The 16452-nt window shown below is 43.8% G+C and overlaps 1 protein-coding gene across 1 annotated transcript in view; it reads right to left on the bottom strand.

Annotated features, from left to right (window-relative positions):
* Nucleotides 1-16452, bottom strand: part of ANKRD50 (ankyrin repeat domain 50) — a 184279-nt gene that overhangs the window by 65968 nt on the left and 101859 nt on the right. Inside the window, exon 3 of the mRNA XM_078676812.1 lies at nucleotides 1091-1320. Coding sequence (XP_078532938.1) covers nucleotides 1091-1320 — 230 coding nt within the window. The remainder of the gene's footprint in view (nucleotides 1-1090; nucleotides 1321-16452) is intronic.

Here is a 16452-nt window from a genome sequence, read left to right as displayed (position 1 = left end):
GATTTATTGTTGGCTGTTGCTTTTCATTTAACAACATCTAATTGGAAACAAGCTCACAATGTTACTTTCAGGTTTTGGTGGAATGCGGTCTGTTTTCATCATAGGCTGGATACTAATTAAGCTTTAACTATAAAGTGAGATCTTTTATGGCTCCTAATAACTAGTTTTCCATCCCAATCTAGCATACTTGCCAGCACAGCCATTTATGAGTACTGAAACCACCTAGCATTAATTTCTCTGTCTTTTTTCATAAACTCTTTTTTATGATTTTATAAATGCATTTATCTGATATTTTTACTTTTTCCAAATATGTCTAGTTTATTATTTTTTTGTCTATATTTATCAACCAACATTTTTTCACTCTCCCATCTCACCCATTTGCTGACCGTCCCAAATATATTTTAAGCACTTTCATTACCACATCAGATGTATTTTTATTCATATTTATAATATCTTTCTATGCAGCTTTATTGTACATATTAAAATGTATTTCATATTACTTAAGTTTTTGTTGCATTTTATTCTTACTGTTTATGCCATTACTGACTGTTCTCAACAAACTCAAATAAAAAAAAATGTATCTCCAGTGTCTGAACGGATATAACACATCTTAACTGAATCTTGCAAGCTAGATTGTAGAAATATAAATATTGAAGACAGCAAGGAAAGACAGGGTGGCAGTTTGACAACTTGTTGTGAATATAACAGTGGCACTTAGTCAGTCGAAGGTAGCACCTCAAATCAAGAACTGGATATCGTCTCCCTTCACTGTCCCAAACATTTTTATCTTTCAAAATGTCTTGCAAGAGGGCAGGTTTACCAACAAAGTACAAAATGATTCATACAAAAAAAATTATGTGGTTGAAAAATTAAACGGCAGTAACTCCTGACATTTTAATAAAACATGTTAGTTCAACTGCAAGATGGAGGCATTTGTTATACTCTGTAGGCATAACCTGGAAACATTACGATTTCAGCAAACTTGCAAATAAGCATTCGGAGAGAAGATATGTTGTCGAATTTTCCCACAATAGTTTTACATACATAGCAGGCACAATAACTAACCAGTCGCATAAATATCTAACCGTACCTGTAAACATTTTTGTAACTGCTTTACTTTGCTTGCGGGCTGAGCACAGGAGGAGTAGCCATGGAGGGAAGAACTCGTGGTGAGCTGCTAAAAGCTCTGCAATGGTTCCTGATAAGCCGGATTGTCTCTGTTCCCCTTCCGTAATAGTACAGCCCTCGTCGATTGAATCCACCAGCAGGAAGAGGCTTTGTGGAGGGGCCTTCATTGCCAAAAGAGGAAGCAGCACACACCTGTGGGTCAAAAACAAAACAACAAATGAAGCCCATATTGTTTCAAAGAGAATCTGGTGATCACTGGAAGACTAGATCAAGCACACACATGTAAATCACCCATTAACTGCGGAGCCCTCGCAGTCCCCTACACCCATCGCTTAGATTTTTAAAACATTTTTTATATTTGTGGCACATTTCGCAAAGCCTTCCTAAGTGTTTTCCACAAAAGGTATCCAGCCTAACTGTACCTTTCCACCTTTCCAACCCCCCCCCCCCCCAAGATTGGAAACTTTACAGGTACTCTGGGTTTGTTTATTTCACTTGATTTTACCAAGAAAATAGCCACAATAAAGTAACATTTTTCTGAAAAATGTGAGGCGTAAGAAAGTATGTTTCTTTCAACAAAAAAAGGATCACCTCTTTCCAGCTTTGATGAACATGCAGAGCTATAAAACAAAGTATTTTTTTAACCACAGTTCTTTGCATTTCTCAAAGTGGTAGGTTGTTGATTTTTGCTATTTATTGTTTTGGTTCCTAGGTACTTGGTGTTTGAGGTGAAAACTGGGTGTAAAATCCATGGATGAAGACGGTAAATACATTTTTAAAAAAGTAGACAATATTTGGGATTTAGAGAGGGGTCGATAGTGTAGTTCCCTCAATATTTTCCCAATTGCACCAAATGCTGAAATAAAAAAACATAATGACAATAGGTAGGACATAATAGAAATAGCTGATATATGATTTATAGTTTTCCTCCATAATTTTTGGACCAGATGATCGAGTTAATAAAGTGTCCATCAGACTGTTCTGGTCAAAAGGACATATAGTGTTTGTTGGTTGCCCAGAGACATGCGATACCCAGAGTTAGTCAGGCTGGGACAAAAAATAGTCTTGGGCACCAAAAGCGTACCCCATTAGTGATTTAGATAGCTAGAAAATTGACCCGATGTTTGCTAATCAGGCAGGTCTGAACTTATAGATATGCTGTTCAAGTGTCTTGCAAGGTATGGGAGACTGCAAGGTTTTTCAGCTATCGGAAGGCAATTGTTTTTAAATATCGAGGAAACAAACAGTAAAAACCAGCCCAGCAGACCATAAAACTGGCCCACAAATAGCCATAAAAACACACTGACCTGTTAGACCACCCCAAGGGCACAGACCGATTGCCCTAGAAGCCTGTCCGACCCTGCCCAGACTCAATAACTAAGTAGCAGCTTTCAACGATTTTTCATTATGTACCATGCCTCAATTTATCTGGTAAAAATCTAATGAATGACAAATGGGTATGCAGAAAACTATGCATTTTTTAAATGTGCCCAAGAAGCCGAATATAGAAATAGAGATTATTTGTACAACTCTAAATTTGGGGTTAACCATTCTTATCCAGAGGACATTTTGCAAAATATGTTATTTCCTGTACACTGGCTTATTTTTGAACGTCAAGAACGGAGAGCAATTCAATTCATAGTAACACATGTTCTCCTATTCTGTCCTCCCACACTTCCACTGATAACAAGCATTTGCAATGCAATAGGTCTCGCAGTTTCCCTAGTTTAAGCTAATAGCACTGTAAATGACAATGCCTTTTATTTATGTTTAAAAAAAATATAAAAGGCATTGTTAGTTGGAATGTCAATAGCTCAAAATCGCATAAATGCGAGACCTATTGCATTGGAAATGCTTGTTTTAACTCTTTTCATCTCAGGGTAACATCTCTGCATGGACTGCCATTACCTGCCGATTCTGTCATATTTCAAAGAGTGACGTTGCTCCCCTAACCCCCATGCACACTGATGTCACTGAAGGCTGTGAGGACACTGGCGGCCATGATGTCACTATAGCTTGTGATACCACTGCCATGTTACAACGAACAGGTGCCCTCGTGCAATACAGTGATTTCATGGTCATCAGAGATGTCAGAGCAGACAGGGATGCCATTGTTGACGATAATGTCACTACCAAATGGTGCCTCTGAACATATTAACCCTGTGAGAGACATCTGTGCCATTGCCGTCAGTGATAGCACACTACAGGTAATAACATTACTGTAGGCGATGACGTCACTGAAGAGAGTTATTCTACTACAGGAAGTGATGCCACTACAGGCAAGATCATCGCTGCGTACTAGGAAGTCACTGAAGACGTAATGTGAGGACTACAGGTAAAGTGCCCTTATAAACGCTCATGATACTGCTACAGACACTGCAGGCGACGATGACACCGAAAGTGACGCCACTATAGACTGTAATGACGCTACATACACTTATATCTCTGTTCATACCGAAGGTACTGCAGAAAGCGGTGCCAAAACTGTAGGTAATAGAGTCTCGACATACCCTTATGACACCACAGATACTAAACAAACTGTAGACGAGTGATGTCACTTAAGGCAGTGATGTCTCTCTAGGACAAGCTGTCATAGAACGCGGTCACCGCAGACATTGATACTGCCACAAACACTGCAGGCATCCGTGTCTCTGAAGACAATGACATCACTGTAGGTCGTGTTGCTACTTACATACGCTTATACCACCGCAGACCCGTGGACACCGCAGTAACGCCGGACCAGCTTCCACCCCGCTGCCAGGAAAGCTGTATGCTGCCCCCGTACCTGCAGGTGCACGCACTCCGCCTACTGCTCCTCCCTCTTCTGCAGCTCACATTCCCTTAATCACTGCATGTATGCGGCGTGAAGAGATGTTATTTTGTACAACACCTGTGGTAAGACCGATGATAAGTGAATTTTCCAGCGCGAGCCCAGGTCATACACATGATATTCGGCCCGCCACCCTCCGTCGAGAGAGACAGCCGTAATCCTGTTATATGTTCTGTACCAACTGTAATAACTGAACACGTTGATTAAACAAGGAAACGCTGTGCCCGCCTCCCTGCTTGGGGCCGCGCTGCCATTGGCGGACCCCTGAGGCAGGAAGCCAGGCAACGGGAGAGAAGACGGGGGCCGGGCCAGAAGAAAGAAGGAAGTCCCGCCTGCTGCTGGGCTATGATTGGCTGCCCGCCGGGATGGAGCAAAGAAGCCGAGTCCTCCCGCGGCCTGGGGCTCCCGTGAGCTAGGGAGAGCCCCGGGGCCGCCCCAGAGAAGAGAAATCCTGCATAGCCGGTGAGTGGGGTCCGGTGCTGGTGTGTGTGTGTGTATGTGTGCGATGGCGGCGGCGGGGGGAGGAGGGGGGTCTTTGTATGTGTGCGTGCGTGTGTGTGTATAGGTGCGCTGGTGTGTGTGTGGGGGGGGTCTCTGTGTGTGCGTGTAGGTGCGCTAGTGTGTGTGTAGGTGCGGCGGCGACGGGGGGGGGGGGGTGGGGGGGGGTGCCTGTGTATGTGTGTGGCTGTGTATGCGTGTGGCTGTGATGTGCGCATGCGTGAGTGTGGGTGCGCGTGCACGCAGTGAAATCCAGGACAAGAGAAGCGCGTGGCACCCTCTTGTCCTTCCTTCCCCCGAGACAGGCAACATTAGGTCTCTAGCTGGACGCATCCTTTGGATGCTAACTCCAGCTCGACCTAAAAATGATACCCCACTTGTGTGACTCAGAATTTTTCATTCTAACGGAAAGACCCAAAATCCAATATGTGACCTTAAGATTTCACCTTGCGATGTGGGTGATTGTTGTATTTGGGCGTGGGTTCAGCTGCTGCCAAAGGAGACCGAGAGATTTCTCAAAAATAGACACCCAGGTGGTTTGCACATTTTCCCTGTTGTGAGACTGTGCTATACACGCATTTATTCCTGATAGACATTGTTGCCTTGTAGTCTGCACATTTAGTTCCAGGGTCGCACAACTCAGAACATGATGCATTGTTTTATTTTTCTGTGTTTGTAGGAGACTACTCTTCTGCTTCAGTCCAATTAAAAAGTTGTTCTGCACCTCTGGCACAGTGTGATAAGGTTGCCATTTTATTATAAAAACAGCGCCCATGCTGAAGTCGGTGAGAGGTTCACTTACAGCTGGAGTCATGATGGAATGCGGATGTGACTTGTGACTGAGATGCGTTCAGCTGTTCCGACCTTCATCCTAAGCAGGAAGATAGCCGAGCGAGAAGTGTGCAGGCTTGCACACACGAGACAGGGTGCATTCTTTCTCACATACATTACCAAAGTATGGGGTTGAGTCATTCCAATAGGCCTGGCAGATGGGTTCTCCCAACACACTATTTTTAGCACAGAGACATTAGTAATCGATAGGAGTAATCTAAGTGACATTATGGACAAAAAAACATTTTTACCGTTCTAATAATGCTCATAACGATGCACCTCATCTTTTGATAATCGCAGTTCATGTTTTATTTACAAACATTAGAGCTTTTCAGCAAACATTTAAAAATGCATTATTGAATCTTTTCTTTGTGACACTATGACATGAAAAAGTGACAAACAAAAGGGTAGATCTGTTTCCACTAACTCCTTGGGAATTTTAGAGTCATGTGCGCGATTACTGACAACATCTATAACTCCACTCATTTTTTTATGAGAAAGTAGTACCTGGTGTCAAGTGGGCTTTCTGCCTCCCATGGGGGTGGACGTTGGGAGCAGAAAGCCCATTAGAATCCAGGGATACTTCCACATGCTATATGCTGTTGAGGACGGAAGCCAAATATGGATGAAAGATGAACTACGCAATGGATGAAGAGGAGCAACTCAAAGCCTCTACAAGTATGCGTGTATCTTTTATTTAGGATTATTTTCATTTTAGGAGGATGGCATGAAAGCTAAAGTTTTCTCCATGATAGACCATGCAAAGCAAGACTTTCCAAATTTTTCATGAAGAAAGAACTGAAACAGACTTTTAAAAAATTGAAGTCTTGCTATTGCATATTACACCCTAGGAATTACAATCTCTGTCACAGCAAATTTCATATATTTATAAGTTTAAACAGAAGAGCATTATTCATTTTGATTAGTTTTATACAGTGCAAATTACACCTAGGCTTGCAAAAAAGCGCAATAGATCATGTAAAAATCCAATACAGAAAACTTAAAAATGTCAAAAATGCAACAACGTACCAGCAGGTAATTACATAGAACGAGTAATACCATAAACACATTAAAATAAAAGAGCTAATGTAGCTAAATATGTACACATATTAAGTCCCAAAAGAAGAACCTTGGGTCCATGACAAAATTAAGGGCTTGATTATGATGGCATTTGGACATCGCCGCAGGCACGTGGCCGCCCGGCAATGAGTCGGCAGTCCCACCTGCCCTATTATGATAGGCCGATGTGGAGGTGGTCAGAAAGTTCCTTCTTCCACTGCGGCCAAGGGAAGGGTTGCAGTAGTAAAAAGCTCTCAGTGCACATCCATTCAACATGTGGCAGGCCCATGGATGGGTCCTACAGCGGCGCAGGCACCGCCCCATGGTAGAGATAAGAGTCCGACTACCAATCCAACTGGGTCCTGTCCCCCAGACCGCTGCAGTCCGACTGTCTGCTTCGTAATGCAGCAGTCGACCCATGACCTGTACGTCGGTTGGACCTCCACAGACGGCCTGTCGATGGCAGCCCCACCGACATCCAAATGAGGCCGTAAGTGTTAAAAAGCAGTTTTAGCAGGAAACCTATGGATTTGCTGGCAAGATTTTTATACACCCACTAGCATTGTCAAACTCTGTATCTATGATTTCTTTCCAATGTAAGGCATTTAGAAAGGCATCTTATACTGTCTTCCTAAAATAACTAAGTGAAAGGACAACTAAATTGCACTAGCACTGCCAAGGAGGCGACTGATTTAGATAGGAGGTTCACAACAATAAAATGAAAGGAAAAAAAGGATTGCAAACATTTTGGTTAGAGTAGTCTCTGTAGACGGATTGGCCAACTTGACTGGTTCTAGACCATTTTACTGCAGGACTCAGACTGTCACACCCTATGTGCCGCCTGCTACAGCTATGTGAGGAAATATTTGCTGTGTATCAGCAGCAGCACTCCTCCCCCAATTTGATATATACCTTTCTGTTTTTTTCTTTTTAAAGTGGTGATTTTGGTGAAGTCATTTTGCCTGTGGAGGAGGAGATCAACAGTGAACAGGAGGAATTCTTGCAGTTCACTGCTTCATTCCCATTGTCTATCTCGTTGCTCCTTTTTTCAGTCTGTTTTCTCTTCTATTGCAACAAGACCTCATTTTGTTGGATCCCCAGAGTCTCCTCTGCACAGATAAACCCCACCCCTCTGTTCTCTACTTCTTACAGCATCTGCTAAACCTCACCTCTTTGCTTTATTTGCTTGCATTCGTTCGTCAGTCTCTACCTCACATATTGAGCCGCTCTTTGCCACTAACTTATTTGTGTGTGCATACTTACCACTACAAAAATAACCATTTTGATCTTCCACTTCATAGTTTACGACAATTCCCTTCCTCTTGCCTACATCTAGAGTCTCAATCTATTCAACCGTTGAAATCTATGGACCACACCATTCTTCCAACACTGGTCTGACTGGGGCTGTTCACTTTCAATGTTCTGGTTTCAGCTTTATGAAGTTGCTGGCTTTCTGATGGTCTAGCCAAGCCTGTTATTCAACCCACGTCTTCTTATTCTGCCACATCCTTCCCCCTCTTCCATCCTTGTGGTACTCTCTGCATTCATACCTTGTGTCTAGGGACCAAATTTTCATCTTGGTTCACCACTTCATGATTTCAAGTTTTGTAGAAATACATTATTTCCCCTTATCTCGGTTTCTGCATTGTCCATCTGGGCTTTATCTGTCTCTCACCTTTGTTGTACTTGCACTTTTGGCCACTTTCTGCTTCTTCATGGTGTGCATTATTCGGCTTTCCAAGTTAGATCTCTTCACTCATTCACACACGCTTTCCACCATCATCCCATAGTTTTGCCCTCCCATAAATCGATGACCCAGTTCCCTGAGACCCTGCGAGTCTTTGATTATCTTGTTTTTTCTCAGCATCCTTTATGCTCATTGGTAACGGCTGCTCACAGACCGCTTACTCCCACACTATCAAAATATGCTTAGCCTACCCTAGTGTCTAATTGTCCAAATGTAATTATGCTCAGTTTTCTCCTGTGTTACCAAGTATCAGTTATATTGCTCTCTGTGTTGTGGGTTGGTTCTACCCAGTGCTCGGACATGTGCCCAGATGTTGAATGACAGTCGTGGCTGAAAACATGGAGTCACTCAAAGGAAAACAGTTTCTGTATTTTTAAATCAATGCAAAATGGAATCTACACTGTTTTCTATGAGTAAATGTAGAGCTCAGTAAAAGTGGAACACTAGGGGCCTTAATTATGTTGATGGCACTTGTATATGGCACATTTTGCCAGTGCAATGGCTTTTGTAGGACTTTCAGCACCGATTTTAAACAAGGCTTAGAGACTTCCATTTTACAGCAGAGTCAGGCCAAGTTTCTGAAGATATATTATTGGTATTGTGGTTTTGTCTGCTTCTTAGTTAGACGGCTAGGTCTTAATCCTTCAGCTATGGGTATGATATTTTAACAGATGCCCAAGGACTTTACTAATTGCTTACGCATCTTCTAGGTCAGAATACATGCACATTGTCTGTCAGACATAGGTGTGTGGTTATTTGAATGTGAGCTTAGGTTTCTTGGTGGAGAGTACGAATTAGTACTGAGTTGCGAGGTGTTCAGTCTAACAAGTCCTGCTGCATCTTCTGTGTGATCAATATTAGTGTAAAGTGTAGAATGAAGGCAAGTGGTACCCTGACTAGGTGACATGCCTGGGCCATGCTGGATGTGTTAAAGGTACTTGGTCTAATGTGGTCTGTTGTAGGTTTTTGCGTTGTTTCTTCAGATCTAGTGCTGTTGGGAGCATCTGAAGGTTTACTAATCATGTGTATGTGCAGAGCTACAATACATAGGGTTTCTTAGATGAGACAACCCTTATTAAACTAACACAAGCATTGAAGGAAAAAAAAAAGACACCAACACCTTTACAGGATGGCTAACATCATAATATTCGTTACTGCTATAACAATACAATGTGTGTGATGTGCTACAATTACATATTTCGTTACATCTGCCAAGACATCAGCTACTTTGTTGTGTGATCAGCATTCACACTTCAAGGATGCTGCTCTGTGAGCGTGGGACTGGGTCAAGGGTTTTGCAGTGTGTATCCATCTGCAATTATGCACAGATAAGAGACTTGTGATTTTTACAAATAAGCATCAGTCTCTAGACCGTAGATGGAAAAGCTGTCCCTTACCTTAAGCAGACCAGCAGGATCTGGCTGAAGGCAACAAAGCCAATGCCGGGTGGATAACTTAACGGGACTGGCACCAGACAGAACACCCATTCCCCGGGTGGAAAAGAGCCCCCCTGATCAATTTAATATTGTCCTTTAAGATTAGTACCATCTCTTATGCGGACGATACGCAGCTCATCCTAGTCCTGGAAAAAATTATGACGGATACAGAAGAAAATCTCAAAAACTGCCTCTCAGCCACCTTTGAATGGATGAGTAATAACCACCTGAAGTGCAACTAGGGTAAAACAGAAATCCTGCCGTTCGGACAACAAAATCATTTCACTCCTAAACGGTGGTGGCCGGAGGATGCTGAGGTGCCCCCTAATACAATTAACGCGGCCCGTAATCTAGGAATTAAGTTTGATGCTACTTTGTCTTTTAAACAACAGTTTTTGGTCGTGGCAGGTACCTGCTTTAACATCATGAAAGGTCTGAGGAAATTCTTTGATTTACTACCACTATCAGCCAGGCAACTGGAGGCTGTTGCCCACATAACATCTAGACTGGACTACTGCAACAGCCTGTACGCTGGAACAAACAAAGCAGTCATACATAAGTTGCAGATGGTACAGCATGCAGCTGCCCGACTAGTGCTGAGGTGGCATAGGAAGTCCTCTGCCTCAGCCGCACTGGATGCTCTTCATTGGCTACCAATTCACAAGCGTGTGTTGTTTAAAGTCCTAGTTATTACTTTTAGGGCCTTTCATTCACGAGGCCCTAAGTATCTTCAGAAAAGCTTCATGCGGTATCTCCCATCCCGTAACCTAAGATCCTCAAATGCGAACCTGCTGACCATTCCTACCTTTAGACTGGTCTCAAGGGGAGGGAAATCCCTGGCAGTCATAGGATCTAAGGCCTGGAACAAACTCCCCTCCCACCTTCGTCACACACCCTCCGAATCAGTTTTCAGAAAATCACTTAAGACCTGGATCTATAGCCTCCCCGATACATGGTGTAAAGCTTTAATGTGAATGTGGGACCCCACTAATAAGAGCAGTTGACCAGTTTTTTTTTCATCCTTTCTGGTCCCCAGAGCCAAGATGCTCCTTGGAGTGATAGCTGGGCTATATAAAAACGTTTTTACATTACATTTACAAGAGTCAGACCTCACACAGCAATGCGATCTTCAGTCATTTGGATTTCACATGTGCAGTTTTGCACAGAATAGCCATGCGTTAGGTTACACGGACCTAGCATGTGCTAGCTCTAAGACAGCAGAGCCACATCCGAGGCCTCACAGGCACTAAAGACTCTTAATAGACATGAGCAATCATGTGGTCGTTTCCTGGCATATGTAGATTATAAGCATCAGGTGACCAAAAGGTCATTCTATGCTTTCACATATTATCAAATGCGGACTGATCACGGACTAATACATTGTTGGAAAGGCTCAGTTTGCATGTCTGCCAGAATTTGGAGAGTGGCTCGAATTGAAATGAACGTCTGAATTACACAAAAATGCATTAAATCATACTGAGCAAAAATGAACATTCCCAACTACTAAGAAATACCAATTTGGCAACCAGTCTCTAAGACAAATGCACTGCACAAGGCAAATGCACGCTGTGACAATATAAATGCAATTTACCAGACCCCACTGAATTATTGATTGTGCCCTTATTGAGTGCCCTCATTTCATCCCATATTATGCGAGTGCTTCGTTCTCCAATGTTAGCTGCTTCACTCTTCCAAGGCCATGTGGGCTATGGATCACTCTAGAACATATCAGTACTGATTTGACCACTTGGTTGCCCCAGATCCGCAAGCCCTGCTTAAGACATTCTCCATCAAGTTCAGCTCGAGCCTCACCTTCACAAATCCAGGAACAACAATGGACCACAGGGGCCATGCACCGACCTACATCAACTCCAGCGCTAGCCTGACCCACCTATTTACAGTTACACAGAACAAGGTATGTGGCCCCCACCACTGCACCACGATCTCCCAAGGAAGCTGTCCCACAACAAGGTGGGTAGAGAGTATACCTTAGAGCATGGGTACTCACAAACATTTTCCCGGGGGCAGCAAAGTTTGATCTCTGTGGTGACTGAGGGTCGCACTGATGCCAGTGCAGTTATAAAGTGGATGTAGGTGGCACCAAAGCATGCATATATAGTGGCTGAACTCAATTTTGCCATGGGAAACCAGAAAACCTCGCATGAATCTCTGCTTCTTCACTTGACCAAATTGTGTGACCCTGAGCAATTGTTTTATTTCAATTTCCCTCCTTTTTCTTCATTATCACATAGAAGAGGAACTCCAATCACATGCCTTCAGGATGTGTGCTGTACAAAACCATCTCCTGTGCTTGGATGTAATCACAAATGAAATTGTTGTCACTGGGTGGGGGATGGAAGTGTGAACGCTTCTAAATTCATGTTTGAAAACAATCACTTTAAAAAAAATACTTCTGAATGCACTGCTATGATTTGATTTACTAAGGTGAAATGGTTCTACAGATCACTGAAATGCACTTTTTGATTTTGAATAGACTATGTTATTTCTACACGTTTGTGGTCTTAAAAAAGTATGGTGTTCTTAAAGTTAAGGGCTAACAGCCTGATTCATCAAGCCGAAATCGGCTCGCAAAGGGCCAGATTCTGAGAATCTGGCCCTTTGCGAGCGCTATTTTTGCATTTGGGATTCATCATCCCAAATGCAAAAATCGGTAATAGCGATTTTGCTATTTTGCGAGGAATTACATTTAAGGAATCTCTATTTGAGATTCCTTAAATGCAATTCATCATCCATTTAAAAATTGCGAATTCGCAATTTCGGCCCGCTATTTACCGCGAGGTCAAACCTCGTGGTAAATAGCGAAAACTTAGAAAAATGCTTTTAAAAGCATTTTTCTAAGTTGCATGTTGCACACACACATGTCCTATGGACATGTGTGTGCGCAACACCTGTTTCAATTTGCATTTAAGGGGTGCTACAGGGTGTCCGTTGGACACCCCTTGCACCCTTTAAATCGCTATCTAATTTGCGATTAGCAAATTGCTAATCGCAAATAAGGAATACTCCCCATTCATTCCTATGGGCCTTTTGGCCCATAGGAATGACTGGGGAGTTATTCCTTATTTGCGATTAGCAATTTGCTAATCGCAAATAAGGAATGTGTAGGAATCGCATTTCTTTATGCAATTTCTACATGAATCCCGTTTTGCAAGTCCTTAATAGCGATTCGTTATGAATCGCTATTAGGGGCTCGCAAAACGGGAGAATGATGAATCAGGCTGTTAGTTACTTTCTTTTCCTAACAACAATTAACCTTTAAATAAGTACTTGCTGTATATTTAACATTTTTTTTCATGTTAGTGCTAAGCTGAGTAAACAGCAGCCTTGTGCTGTTGCTGTCCAGGGGGCGCATGTAAAGGTCAGGAGGGCTGCATGTGGCCCCCGGACCGTACTTTGAGTATCCCTGCCTTAGAGCATGCACTTCATAAAAAAGTGCAGCAGGCCACTCCTGGAACCAAAGTGTGAAACCAGCAGAAAACCAGGAGATTCAGTACAAATACACCGCAACAGATCAAGACTCAGACCTGCTTAATAAAAAAAAAAAAGATGTCAGCACTAATAGTCAGCAGCAAAATATCTATGCACCTCACCCTCCTGTCATCAGAATAACGGATTGAGACAGAGACTTAGACAGATAGACAGAAAGATATTGTGAAAAGCTGGCCTGGTATATGATGTCCACTAATGCAAGTGGGCACTTTGCGCCAGTCCAGAAAACCCTTATAGTGATTTAAGAGGTCTCAGACAACCTTAGAAAGCTATCCAAGTGGTAGCTCGGGAGAGCTGCCTTCAGGCTTAGTCCTGACGTAGTGTAAAGCAGCTTGTTTTACCAGAATGCAATCTTATAGTATAGATTAAATTAAAAGAATCACAAACTATTTATAAAAATATGTATTTATTATATAATACTATCTAGTATGTTACAGTATCTCCCACACGGAGATAGACACAAAGCACACAACACTAAAGCATAGAAATCACAGTAAATAGCACTAATACACAGCGTGCCCCAGGGGGGAACCAAACCACATACTAAGAAAATGGAATAAGAACGACGACTCGAGTCAAGACAATATCGAAGGTACATAGAATAGCTGGGGACCCACAGAACCAACAGTAAATGATGGGGCATCCTTTTTGCCCGTACCAGTTACACAGCTGAGTGCGCCATCATGGCAATCATATGGTTAGTCCATTTTAATGAATTATAATCATTATAAAAAATTTTTTTACATCCTTTCAACTCTGGAGAGGAGACAGGATGGTTTTAAAACGCTGATGGCAGTGACCCCTGACGAAGGGCACTTGATTGCCCAAAATGCATTGGGTTTTATTTAATAAAACACTGTCTTGGATGAATTTTTGCATTGGTCATGTTCTTTCAAGAGGTCCGGATGGGCACAGTTGGAACATAAGAAACTTGGGAAATGGCAAACCATTCCGTGTGTGGCTTGAAAAACAAGTGCAACTTGAAAGGATGTCAAAACAATTGGTTGAAAAGGAGTATAGTGAATATACTTCATTAAAATGAACTAACTATATGATTGCCATGATGGTGCTCTCAGCTGTGCAATTGGTAGGGGCAAAAAGGATACCCAATCCATTACTGTTGACAATAACCTGGTGCCATTTGGGCAAGGCACTTTTTACCAGTTTGCACGCATTCCTTGATTAACGGAATAAAGTTTGGACAAGCAAATGGAAGAAAGGTGTGCATCCCACCCTCACAATGGACCCACAGAACCACCCAAGGTAAGTTGCTAGGGACCCCGTGGAGAGGGTGTGCAGTGTGTGAACACGACTGCGTGCTCCGTACAAGACTATGTGCGAGTCGCAGTTGGATTTTTATAGATTAGGGACCCTTCCCAGTGGAACCTGAAGAAAATATGTGGAAGACAGAAGGTTGGAGGGCCACCACACACGAGGATACTGTGGTACCCAAGTTACCTATCCCAGGGAAGCTGGTGCATAGGTGTGAAGTGGCGTCGGAAACCGCAGTCAAACCCAATGGAGGACTTCAGGGAAGTGCTGCTGCTGGAAGAGGAGAAAGTGTCCGGAGGAATCCAAACGTGGCTTCTTGAAGAGGAGTACCTGAAAGCAGAATGGACAGAGTCTATGTCACTCAGGGGTGACCAGGAGACTTGGAAGACTGATGCCTTCCGATGTCGGGTGGTTCAGGAAAGACGACAGTGACCTTCACTCTGCAGCTGCGAGGACCAGGCGACACGGAGGACGGCCAGGACCCGCATACGAGCTGTCCCATGAAGGATGTAGAGTGCGGAGGGGTCGTTGTCTGGAGGGAGCACCAACAAGCCTTGGCAAATTCAACCCACGCAGGAAGTCAAGAAGGTGCACGGTTGGGACCAGCAAGGTCTAGAAGATTCACCTTAAGCAGGGGAGTCAGGGAAGGCCTCGAGCAATCAGGGGAGCCCAAAAAAAAACAAAGGTGACCCTCAAATGGACCCACAGGCCGGAGGCACAGGAGTCCCGAGCGGACCTCAAGCAGCTCACCAAAAAGATGCAGACCACGATGTGGTTCTGGGTCACTGGTGGTGCTAGAAGTTGAGGCTCCTTGGAGCCCGCAGATCTTCTTGCAAATATGTTAACAAGCCTTTGCGACTGCAAAAAGGACACAGTACTCAGGGGTTTGGTTATTGCAACCCCCACGAGGACTACTGGCCTCAAACTTGTTGAGAGGGTAGAACAGGCCTCGGGAGCTGGGGAAAACCACCACCTTTGTTGCAGAGTCCACTGAGTCCGGAGGAGCTCAGGATCTGCAGACCAGTGGACTTAGTTGTGGTGCCTGCGAATGCAGGGGAGTGACTCCTTCACTCCAAGGGAGATTACTTCGGTAGTCCTTGATGCTTCACAGGCCTTGGAGGGTTCCTATATGATGCACAGACGATGCAGCAGACTGGAAGGGAGACAAATCCTGGCCTAAACGAAGTCCAGCAAAGTCTAGAGTGCTCAGACAGTAGAGGAGCAGTGGTTTCACTTCTGAATCTTATCTCATAACGAATCTAGGGACCTATACCCAGGTAAGCCCTTAAGTACCCAAAAGAAAGGGTTGGGAAGATTCAGGGGACCATCCCAGAAGAGGGTCTGGACAGGGGGGGTGTCAATCCCAGGTCCTTTGTCCAGTTTCGCACCAGAGCAGGAGCCAACGGCTCCTAGGACTAGTTTGAACTGGACTATGCACAGGGGCCCAAATGTGCCCCTCATGCTGACTTTCAGGTGCTGGAAAGCACACACACCCAGCCCTAATACACTAAATCCTGTCTGGGAGGTGGTCACTCCTCCCTGTGACAGGAGGCCTATTGTTCTACCTTCCCCTGTTCAAGCTTGGCTCCGCAGCAGGAGGGAAAAAATGTGTCTCTGGTCCCCAGAAACTATTTTGTGCTGTCCAGGACTATAAGGTTGGTACCGGGAACACTGAGAGTCTAACGGAGGGCTCTTCCAGTGCTTGGAAACATACCTCCCACACCGTTTACGATGCCGGAGGTATGATTCCAAAATGTTTGATACCAAACATGATAGGATTCGGGTGCATCCATTTTCAAGATGGTCATCACGCAAATACGCTGTGCCCCTCCATATAGTATATGGCTGTTTCACTGACAACCCGGGAGAATGGATTCCGTAGGCTGCAGGGGTGTCCTGTTCAGGCAGGGGCACCCTCTCACTTAGAAACCAAGCACCTCGTCCTCAGTACTGAGCACAACAATTTAGGGAGAAAGCAGATAGACTGGGGTCCTGATTAGCAGGATCCTAGTCAGACTAGTGAAAAACAGCAATGCAAAAAGTGGGGGTAACCAATAAGAAGCAGAACCTACTTTCCTACAGATATGCGGAAAAAAATATACATTCCGGAGAAGCTGCCAAGCATTAGTGATTTCTATCAT

Source organism: Lissotriton helveticus, chromosome 2_1, assembly GCF_964261635.1.
Source record: "Lissotriton helveticus chromosome 2_1, aLisHel1.1, whole genome shotgun sequence".
Classification (NCBI taxonomy): domain Eukaryota; kingdom Metazoa; phylum Chordata; class Amphibia; order Caudata; family Salamandridae; genus Lissotriton; species Lissotriton helveticus.
This window is presented reverse-complemented; position numbering and strand designations above follow the sequence as displayed.